We start from the raw sequence: 12,351 nt of genomic DNA, 5'->3' as shown, positions 1-12,351 counted from the left end.
ATAAACCACATTTTATTTGATTAAATTCAATCCCAATTTTATTCATTAAGACTGTTGACAGAAACAACAAAGACACCATGAGTGAATGGCGTTACCTCATTTCATGCGCATACAACTTCCGCTTACTATATTCGTATGGGTCTGTTTTTCAAGCCAACAGCGACAGCACTAAGTTCACATTATTCTTAGCAATCACAAACAAATTACAATCTCGTAATCCATGGACTCCAAGACCCGCATTATTGACTCAATGAAGTCATTTTTAAATGGCCAACATTTTGCTTTTTACAATCACCAGTCCGAGACGTAACGTGTACACGAGACGGCCTATCGTCTCTTGTCCGCGAAACGGTGCGCTCCACGGTACTAACTGAAGCGCTTCCCCCTAATTAATTCAATCACCGTGGAACCACCTCGATTGGGTGCGAACACGATGCAGGGTAATTAAAGCGTCCCGTAAAATCCCCAAGGGTGGTGGGGTACTTGACAGTCGTGAATGAACAGGTTTTTCGATCTCAGATGCCACGCTTTCGTCATTTGCACTTAGCAGATTACAACTTGCAAAATACAAGTTGTTTGTCCGACAAAATATTTACAATCATCCTAGGTTGATGCATACTGGGCCTCTCTATTTTTCAATTTTTTCGGCACGTGAAAACATCGGGAAAGCAGAATACCATGCCCAAGGTCGGCTGTTTACATATGCCAATTACACAAAAATCAATTCATCGCTCATGAAAAGGTGATTTATTTCATTTGAATGTATCACTGGTGGAAATGTCAACGTATTCATCTTGCAGAAAGTTACAGACTATTTTGAAAGTAATACGACCCCTACCGCATCTTGCATGAATCAAAACTTTGCCAACTTCGTCAAAAGTAATCCTGCGAAAACTACTAAATCATTTGCATATTTTTCGGAAGTGACGTACGTCCATTGTATTACTCCACACAGCACACTCAAAAAAGGGACTCGCGGTGCCAGCCATAGCTGACATCTCGTACTGATCAAAATTAGTGTTATACTAGAATACCTGCTTCGATATTTCATTACAGCTCATGGTGTTGACATGTCGATATCGTATCTTCCAGAGTACATATCAGGTTATGCCCGCATTAGCCGTGCATGCTGTTTTACAGAACATACAGTCCCTGTAAACGTGCGCGACTGTTTCACCCAATCAAATGAACCGTGGACCCCTCGTATATGAGGTGTTATCCGAAGGAAGTGAGCATGCAGTTTCATCAGTATACACACTATTTTGTAAACACATCTGAAAAAATGTTATTGATGTATGAAAATTAGGCTATGATGCATATCTCTCTGAATATCTCCACGGGTATGAATCTGCAATACTTCATTGCCAATACGATTATAGCAAACAGATTTGTAGTCCTAGCTAGTGTTCACCATTGGAACCGAACCAAATGCAAACGTTTCTGAACCTCTTGAAAGAGAAATGATGTTTCTTTTAAGACCACCGTAAATAGATGTGCATTGTGTAAAATGACAGAAGTTGGGAAGAAAACAAACTAATTAGACGCAAACTGTTATAAGGTTTCTGGTGATCTCGTGTTTGCTTATTGCAAGTTGAGGATGGTGTTCCTCTGTACAGTCCAGCTGAAGTCGGGGTTGGTTTGTCACCAAGCTACTTCGTACCTAGAATTGGGGAATTAGCCGGGGGGATCTCCACACCTTGATACAAACAGAAGGGTTCCAGGGTCAGACTCTTTATTCAGTACATGGATTCAATGTCATACAAAATCATTCAACCACAATGATATAAAATGTCATCGATGCACTTGAGAAGAATAGAATAAACATCTAAACCTTTCTTTATATAATAAATCATTATAAATTTAAGTTAAATTCAATACAATGTCCATTACCGTTACGACGGCGTAATACAAACAAATTTAAAGTTATAATTAACAACTGCCTGTCTGTACTGGCAATATCTGATATAACATAATCTGTAATCATTTATCATGTACATTTTACTCATAAACATTGTGCCATTCTTGAACAGCGACCATTTTTCAATACAGGGGCATCCTTTCCCTTAAATACGGTACGCCCGTACAGTGTTGAACGTGCACTGTTATAATCTGCTGTACGGTAAATTTAACGTAATAATTATAGATGAGCCGTGATATATTTGACAAATAAATATCTCTGGACCAGTTCAGAATATTGACTGACACACAGCTATATAAATGAAGGCCTATGTGACTGATAATTAGAGAGCACTGAGACTGACTACGGTACGGTACGTCACAAGTAAACAATCTATCCGCGTAGTAGCTGTGCAGACCAGTGTGGCGGCATGCTAATGAACCGTGACAGTTGCGTTGCTGCACAGATTCTACAGCGTTAGCCTTTATTCATTAAATCCACTGATGTGCTTTAAACTGACAAAGTAAACAACTCACTAAAAATATTATACGACTAAACTGTTAGCAGGATAAATATAGAAAGTTATGAAGAATATATCTGTAAGTTTGGAAATCTGAAAAACCCTGGTTCTTTACGAACTGATCTACAATACACATAGACTAAATTTCGTAGCTTCCAAATGATTGCTATTTACCGGAGATGTTCCGAGTTAATAACTCACGATAGTGAAGGACAATAGCGTATATCAAATGGAAAATATATATTCACTTAGGCTTTGCTAATGCTGTACGCATTTGGTCAGAATAATTTAACGTTCAAGTATTTCTTCTGAACATATATGCAGTCACAATGTTAACTCAGTTACCTAAAATTACAATATCTACGAAAGCAACTAGTCACAATCTAAAACATATACTTGCGCTGACTTGGTTTTTGGTTTCGACAATATGCGATGGTAAAACATCTCAACTGAAGTGAACTAATAACTCTGTCTGTCAGGCAGGAATTGTACATGAAACTGAACAGTGAACTGACGCCGGAAAGTATGGGTAGAACTAGCGCTTCATGTTATTCAACATTTTCCATTATATTTGAAAAGACGAATTCTACACATATGAAGATTACAATCAGTGCCAGAGTGGCGACTTAAAACACATTCTCACAGCGTGCAACCTGCACATATTCTAAATTACAGAACGCATGTATATACATTGTTAACGAAAAAACTTCCAGGACACATATTGCGATAGTTTTAAAAAATAATAGAAGCCTAACTTGTAAACCATATCTGTCATACAGCCGAATTGTGTGTTTAAGTTATAACTATGTTAGTCTTACAAAGTGACAGCATACAGATCTTACAAAGTGTCGGAATACAGAACTACAAAGTGACGGCATACAGAACTACCGTAGTAATGATACCAAATTACATTAATCATAACCACGCGGCCAAGGTACAAGATTAGAACATGACTTTGATAAAGTGCAGAACTAGGTTCATTATTCAAGTAAGGCGCATTTTAAGCAAAAATATGAAAAGAGCAAAGTATAAAGTAACTATGGCTTACCTTGATACAAACAGAAGGGTTCCAGGGTCAGACTGATGTATGTTTCAGACCCTGGTGCTTATATAGCTGAACCCTCTGCTTGTACGGTATAACCAGTTTCCCTAAAATGGAGACGACGCTTTGTCTATCTTTTGAAAAGTTATGGCACCGAGATATTACTCAATTTTGGCAGATAGCTTTCGAGATTCTAATTGCTTTGGCCGTGTGTTGTCGGAAAAGTTGAGTAATAACCAGTAATGTACGTGGTTAAGCCTCCACATCTACATCTGTCTAATTTGACAGCGTGTACAGGCGTGAATATTTGACCATTAAGTTGTGGTCGGAGCGGTCAGTACAAACACTGGAGTGTATACTCCATCAGGCTTTTAGCGGCATGGGGTGATGCCAGTAGCATAGACAGCTGTCAGTTACGCAAGTTACCGACAACAAGCCTGCTACAATGTGAATACTTTAACAAAATGTATGAAATATAACATTGACTTTGGTGAGAAATATCTGAATAATTTTAGGTAAGAATATGCACATTTTTGCAACTGTTATACAGCTTGCGAATGATGACTTGTTGATCATGAAAATGCATATAAGTAACTTGAACCTAATTTATGCCTTCGGAAATTGACATGATTTGATAAAGGCATTTAAAAACAGAAATCACACTTTGTGACATAATTTCGAAAAGAAAAAAGTACGAAAATACACATTTAAATACGCAAACTTAACGCCGCCTGCAGGTTGTAATATCTTTCGCCCCCTCTTTCGATCAAACTCCACATGACCTGGCGGATACATTACGCATTCGGTAAGCTCATGTTAACTCTACAAATCATCATTTTCTGAAGAATTGTGCATCATGTCGGCGATTTGCGTAACATCCCTCATCCTGGAAGACATCATTCCTCCATCCCCTTCAGTGTGCACAGTATATTAAGGTAAGAATGTGTTGTTTCACTTACCCTGTACACATACAGGTAATTTCAATTAGATCGAATACATACGTATTTGCACACATACCTTTTCTACAACAAAACTAACAACACACTTTACCAGATCCACTTCATGTAAAAACTGGGACTTTCTTGTTTACACATATTCTTTGTATATGCTTGAAACAGAAAAGGTTTTCGTTCCTGGAAGACAGCATGGCCAGTGGAAGACAACCAGCCCCGTGTACAATCCTGCATGCTGCGTTGGACTGGGAACGGCAGAATGAGGGGACACGCACATTCCAGGGAACATCGCATTATTTGTTATAAAAACGAAAATGTATGAAGCTTTCACTGAATGTTTGAGATGTATGTAGTACAACTATGGTTATGAAACACAGGTACATATTTGAAATACATCAGTGCGGCGAATTGTGCTTGTCTTGGTTCATCTTTTTGGCCGAATGCAACACAATTAACTTTCATTTGGATTACGCAACTTATTGTATCACACACGGGACACTGGAGTGAAGACTAGGCCGAACGCGGCCAGACATAGTTAATTACTGTAGTTGGGTATCATTGAATATACAGGTGGAGACCGGCAACAGGTGTGATGCAGTACAGCACGTTACTTCAGAGTTTGCAGACAGTTTACATGGCTATCTGGTGGACACGGGGGGGCGATTGTGTAATTTCCTGTTTACGGTGCCTTTGTCGTCCGAGGTATATTTTATGATAGCTTGAAAACACGTAATTAAATGCTAATTACATGCATTCCGTTTCCTGTTTGTGTTTGATAATCTGTGAAAGGCCATAGAAATGTTTATTTTGTGGTGACAAATATTCAAGTCGCATGGAGGTGGGCAAAATAGCGTTTTCTTACTTCATTCCGATTGAACTGATCACGTGATAACGATCGCTCACGTGATAATGAGATGACATATTCATGATGAAGAAAGGAGTAAAACTGTTCCACATGATTACAAACTCAAAATATTGTCCATAGCATTACTGATCGACGACTTATGAACAGATTTTTATTGCCTAATGAAATAGTGTTTTTCAAAGTGTTCTGTTTTGGTATGAAGGAGTTATTCTTGTACTGATTATCTTAGAAGAGTACTTGAAAGTGCTGTGCGTCGTTGTCAAAGCTATCATCGGCTTTCCTCTCTTTTATTTTGGTAGATGGCTTAAATAGTATGCATAGATAAAAACAATACATTCAAAGGACAACACAGAAATATATATTCTATGAATATGCGTGAAATAGGAAGGGTTTCCTTCCTGGACGACAGCATGGACAGGGGAAGACAACCAGACCCAGGTACAGTCCAGCATGTTGGTTTAGACAGCCTTTTCAGCCATCATCTGCAGAATGAAGAAATATGTGTATACCAGGGAGTTTTGCATTATTTGTCATAATTACGTAACCTTTCACTGAATGTTTTATATGTATTTAGTATAACTATGGAAATAGTTATATATTCTCGGACACAGGTGCATGTTCAAAATTCTTCAGTACGGCGAATTGTATTTGTCCCCTGACAGAATGAAACACAAATATATTTCACACAGATTATGCAATATCACACACGACACTGTTTTCCAGCAATGATTAAGCCGGAATGAAGAGGATGCAGTCAGGCATAGTTTATGACTGCAGTTGATTAGCCCTGAATACACAGGTAGGAGACTGGATACCCATTTATTGGGTTTGGAGACAGCATATTTGCAGACAGATGACACGGCTGTCTTGTGGACACGGCCAGTCACGGTGCAGTTTCCTGCTTACGATGCCTTTATCGTCCGTGGTAAACTTAAAAACGCACAATTAAATGCTAACTATTTTGTTTGGTGTTGTTAAGCTGGTAAAAGACAGAATCATGTTTATTCAGTTGTGACAAAAATTCAGTTGATATGTAGGTGAGCAAAATCTGCTCAGGGAAGTGGCATCTTCCGTGTGTAACAGGGATGACTCGACTGATTTATTGCTGTAATAATACAGCTTTGAAACAATGTCAGTCTAAGTAAACTCAGTCTCAATGTTATTCCTTACACTCCACCACTGAGTTTAACAAACCCTAGCAGAAGGTCGCATCAGGCAACCTTTGAGCGACCTATGACCGTCCAATCAATAGCGAGACGGTTATATAGATTTAACCAATCAGACAACGGCTACTACTTAGGGGCACAGATCTCTCCACAAACAACAATCCGCAGAAAATACAGATATTTGACCTGCGGTATATACGCTTTGGGGTTTCTGTTGACATGGTTACCATTGGCTAATATTTCCGCAAGATGAGATCCCTTGAATATTGCCAAAACACTGTTTTCGGAGACAGTTTACTCTGTTGTCATGGTTGTAATGTGCGCCGTGTGAATCACCCAGAAGCGATCATACGCTAAATAACATTCGGAATCGTTCGGGTACGAACCTTTTCGAGATAAAAAGTTCAAAAGGTGTGTGCGAATGTCCACTTTCGCGATTTGGAAAGCTGGGTTCTGATTGGTAAGTCCCAAAGGTTACCTGACGCGACCTCCCATAAGGTTTTGTTAGACTCAGTAGTGGAGCCTAAGGAAAAGTACTGAGGCTAAGTTTACTTAGACTGGAAACAATATATATGAATACATAAATCTCCGTCTAAATAACACTTTTTTTATCACATTCATGTCATCTGTTTAAAAGTCGAGAAATCGTATTTCTATAATATTACGTGTTGATGACAATGACATAAAACTTAAGGAAATGAGTGGTAATTCCTGCATGCAGTGTGTTCAAGAATACATTTTGTTTAAACTATTAAAGGTCATGCAGTCCTCCGAATTTACGTACCACTTGATGCGAGTGAACATATTGAGCACCGGGTCTGCTCCCGTGGCCAAAGGCGTCTCTCGTAGCCGTAACGAGATTGTGACTAAGGTTTGAGTGTCTGACGAGCAGTGGGAGGAAAGTAGATGTGTTTCAACGCGATGCCACACCTATGCGCGTTCGTGTACATGAACGAGTACTTGTATGGTGTAAATCTGCATTGAATATGCTTTCAGAACATGTTAAGTTAATGTTTCTATGAAACTGGCACACATGTGAAAATCGTCGTCAAAACCGACTACTTTTGCCTCTCGAACGTCTGTTGATGTTGTGAGGTCGGTGTGTGTGTCTGTGGCCAATAGCAGGAAAGTAGATGTGTTTCATCGCGATTGTACACCTATGTGCATTCGTGTACACGAACAAGTACTTATACGAGGTAAATCTGCATGGAACAAGCTTTCAGAAAATACAAAGATCATGTTTGTGTGAAATGTGCACATAGGTGAAAATTGCCGTCAAAAACTGACTACTTTTGTTCGTGCTTCTGGGTAGCGTCTCTCGTACGCGTAACGAAATTGTGAGGCCGTTTGTGTGTCTGTGCCGAGCGGTGGGTGGAAAGTAGATGTGTTTCATCGCGATTGTACACCTATGTGCATTCGTGTACACGAACAAGTACTTATACGAGGTAAATCTGCATGGAACAAGCTTTCAGAAAATATAAAGATCATGTTTGTGTGAAATGTGCACATAGGTGAAAATTGCCGTCAAAAACTGACTACTTTTGTTCGTGCTTCTGGGTAGCGTCTCTCGTACACGTAACGAAATTGTGAGGCCGTTTGTGTGACTGTTCCGAGCGGTGGGTGGAAAGTAGATGTGTTTCATCGCGATTGTACACCTATGTGCATTCGTGTACACGAACAAGTACTTATACAAGGTAAATCTGCATGGAACAAGCTTTCAGAAAATACAAAGATCATGTTTGTGTGAAATGTGCACATAGGTGAAAATTGCTGTCAAAAACTGACTACTTTTGTTCGTGCTTCTGGGTAGCGTCTCTCGTACGCGTAGCGAAATTGTGAGGCCGTTTGTGTGTCTGTGCCGAGCGGTGGGTGGAAAGTAGATGTGTTTCATCGCGATTGTACACCTATGTGCATTCGTGTACACGAACAAGTACTTATACGAGGTAAATCTGCATGGAACAAGCTTTCAGAAAATACAAAGATCATGTTTGTGTGAAATGTGCACATAGGTGAAAATTGCCGTCAAAAACTGACTACTTTTGTTCGTGCTTCTGGGTAACGTCTCTCGTACGCGTAACGAAATTGTGAGGCCGTTTGTGTGTCTGTGCCGAGCGGTGGGTGGAAAGTAGATGTGTTTCATCGCGATTGTACACCTATGTGCATTCGTGTACACGAACAAGTACTTATACGAGGTAAATCTGCATGGAACAAGCTTTCAGAAAATACAAAGATCATGTTTGTGTGAAATGTGCACATAGGTGAAAATTGCCGTCAAAAACTGACTACTTTTGTTCGTGCTTCTGGGTAGCGTCTCTCGTATGCGTAGCGAAATTGTAAGGCCGTTTGTGTGTCTGTGCCGAGCGGTGGGTGGAAAGTAGATGTGTTTCATCGCGATTGTACACCTATGTGCATTCGTGTACACGAACAAGTACTTATACGAGGTAAATCTGCATGGAACAAGCTTTCAGAAAATACAAAGATCATGTTTGTGTGAAATGTGCACATAGGTGAAAGTTGCCGTCAAAAACTGACTACTTTTGTTCGTGCTTCTGGGTAACGTCTCTCGTACGCGTAACGAAATTGTGAGGCCGTTTGTGTGTCTGTGCCGAGCGGTGGGTGGAAAGTAGATGTGTTTCATCGCGATTGTACACCTATGTGCATTCGTGTACACGAACAAGTACTTATACGAGGTAAATCTGCATGGAACAAGCTTTCAGAAAATACAAAGATCATGTTTGTGTGAAATGTGCACATAGGTGAAAATTGCCGTCAAAAACTGACTACTTTTGTTCGTGCTTCTGGGTAGCGTCTCTCGTACGCGTAATGAAATTGTGAGGCCATTTGTGTGTCTGTGCCGAGCGGTGGGTGGAAAGTAGATGTGTTTCATCGCGATTGTACACCTATGTGCATTCGTGTACACGAACAAGTACTTACACGAGGTAAATCTGCATGGAACAAGCTTTCAGAAAATACAAAGATCATGTTTGTGTGAAATTTGCACATAGGTGAAAATTGCCGTCAGAAACTGACTACTTTTGTTCGTGCTTCTGGGAAGCGTCTCTCGTACGCGTAATGAAATTGTGAGGCCGTTTGTGTGTCTGTGCCGAGCGGTGGGTGGAAAGTAGATGTGTTTCATCGCGATTGTACACCTATGTGCATTCGTGTACACGAACAAGTACTTATACGAGGTAAATCTGCATGGAACAAGCTTTCAGAAAATATAAAGATCATGTTTGTGTGAAATGTGCACACAGGTGAAAATTGTCGTCAAAAGTCTAAAATCTACTGCTATAGCAGCAAACATAAAACGTAAAACTGTTTTTACATCGGTAGAAGTGGTCGTGTTTTCCAATGATTATACTTCCAACAAAGAGAGTATTCCGCATGAAAAAATGTTATTCGTGATTTTGTTATAATTTATTATATCCTCATTGTTGTAACGCAAGAAAAATATCGCCATTTAAATTACGTATGCTTCGGACAGTCCAAGACGCAAGACGGATGTTTTGACTGAGCAATTTAGTCAGGCATCAGTTACCTCCCATTAATGACACGGTAACCCAGTCACTTCTACGCGAGACGGTTCGCGCAGTTTCGAAGAAAGTAAACATGTTTCAACACAATAACAAACAGGTGTGCGTTGGTGTGCATCGGAAGCTGCATATATATTATGAATCTACGATGAATGAGCTTTCAGAAAATACTAAATTTAAGTTTCTGAAAAATATGTACATAGGTGAAATTCTCTGTTAAATATCATCAATTTTTGCTCAAATTTTGCACTTTTTTGTCATTTTTTGACAATTTAATTTCCTCTTTTTATGCTTTCATTCACGTCATCCAATAACGTGACCATCAGTCAACAACCATAGCAAATTTTCTTTAATTATTTTCATAAATAACACTTTTAGATGCGTTTTTGTGTGACATGCAGAATTTCCCTGTCTGTGATCAGGCAGTCACGCGTATGAGTGACCCCCTCTCATGTAGTCACTTGTACACGTAATGGGAGACCGTCTCGCGTACACGTTACGTCCTCTACTGATCACAGTTGCAATCCACCCTGAAAGTCAGCAGTGACTTGTCAGACTGCCTTCTACATAAAATGTATCCAGACAGGTAACGGCCTGTGTTCATTGTTATGCTAAGTATGTTTGCAGAAAACATGCATATACTAATCCGATAGCAATATATACTATATCTGTTACAATAACTACTAAATATATAAAATATTCTGATAATGGATTAGAGGTTCTTTGATGTAATATTAATGGATCGTTTTTACCTGAATCACCAGTATATTGGACCCAAACATCTGTGCACAGCTGATCGCTATTTCCAGCTTAGTTGAGTAATAGGTAGCATAACAGGAACAACAATTTAGTTAACATGTCTAGTGATTGTTGATTGCAAGTTTCCCGTACATATATATATATAAAATATATGTCATGTTCAAAGTTTGTTTATTTTCACCTTCAATGATACAACATACGCAGTGATTGAAATAACGGCCTGCCCGACTGCTTGTGGCCGATAAATTTTGAGTGGGGCTGCCTGGAAATTCTCTCCACCAGCCCGATTGTATGGTTGAAATTTTTAAGGTTGACCTACTTTCACTTCGCTATCAGGACGATCATGCCATTTTAATTGTCATGTTATATTTTGATTTAAGAAAGATCAATGAAAGCTACGAGCATATTCCATAATTATACATGGATAACTCTTCAGCCAGTGACGATAGCAACAGGACACTAAAACTGGTTGGCTTAGTAAGCTACGCTATGATTGGATTGTAGTCACATGGTTCAATAAGAACCAATCAAAGAGAGGGTTACTTACTCGTTTGTACTTGTTACAAAATGGCGCCTTTTTTGTAAGTTATTGCAAAAAAGTAAGTTAAAAAGGTGGGCAGGCAACTTTCAAGATGGGCAGGCAACATTTATGGGCCACCTGCCTGGCTGTCAGGTTCAGTTGAAAAATTATTTCAATCACGGAATATACGAAATAGCAGTTTTGTTATGTCTGTGGAAAATACGATTTTACTTGGCCTTTGTTCCACATTATGTAATAGGTACTATAAGCGGATGTCTAATAATGTGGGGGTCATCTGTGGACCCCAAGACCCACGTTAAGACGAGGGATGACTGTAAAAAGCAAAACAACTCACCCTCAGGAACTTTCGGGTAGCAGACTTCTTGAAAGACTGAGAAAGAGTAGCCGATTTTGCAGTTACATCTGCCCTTAATACAGTCCTCATTAGGGCCACACTGGGTGGGGAAGGAACACCTCATGCCGATACGGTTCTTGGACACACATCTTCTTTTCTTGGCGTCATAAAGGAAGTTGGACCGACAGATACATTTTTGTGTTGCGAGGTTGCATGCTTCTTCGGGACTGCAGTGAAACGTGTTCTCGTGACAGGTGTGGTTGTAGGTGACTGATGCTGGAAGACAGAATCTGCATTTTATAAGATGGAAAAGGAAATTTGCTCAGGGCTTATGAAGATTGTTTAGGCACAGAGAACTGGAGCTTCCGAAACATGCACAGAACAGAACACTGTACAAGATTAGCGTGAAGGAACATTGAACACGAACTTTTAAATTTAACAAGGAACAAGAACATTGTACTGGAAATAAAAACACTGGCCAAATGACCCCAATTTGCATATATGGGAACGCCCTCCGGAACATTTAATTTGAAACAGGAGGGAAACAGGTAGTCGTCTAAATATTGAAAACTTCAATTTCCTCATGCGAATTGTGTTATATCATACTATTGGACACGTACTAACAGAAGCAGTACTGAGTTCACACCACGGTCAGTGTGTATTGCACATGTTTAATCCCTGATCTACCTCATGTACCTGTACCAACCAATTGTATTCATCTACATTCCCTGCCCCGCCTAC

The 12,351-nt window shown here is 39.7% G+C and overlaps 1 protein-coding gene across 3 annotated transcripts in view; it reads right to left on the bottom strand.

Annotated features, from left to right (window-relative positions):
• Positions 1–12,351, bottom strand: part of LOC137259921 (uncharacterized) — a 41,584-nt gene that overhangs the window by 16,266 nt on the left and 12,967 nt on the right. For all 3 annotated transcript variants that reach the window (XR_010954718.1, XM_067797565.1, XM_067797566.1), the window contains exon 6: positions 11,611–11,886. Coding sequence is in view for 2 of the 3 variants with exons in the window: in XM_067797565.1 (XP_067653666.1) it covers positions 11,611–11,886 (276 nt within the window). In the remaining variant the exon portion in view is untranslated. The remainder of the gene's footprint in view (positions 1–11,610; positions 11,887–12,351) is intronic.

Source organism: Haliotis asinina, chromosome 13 (assembly GCF_037392515.1).
Source record: "Haliotis asinina isolate JCU_RB_2024 chromosome 13, JCU_Hal_asi_v2, whole genome shotgun sequence".
NCBI classification, from domain to species: domain Eukaryota; kingdom Metazoa; phylum Mollusca; class Gastropoda; order Lepetellida; family Haliotidae; genus Haliotis; species Haliotis asinina.
This window is presented reverse-complemented; position numbering and strand designations above follow the sequence as displayed.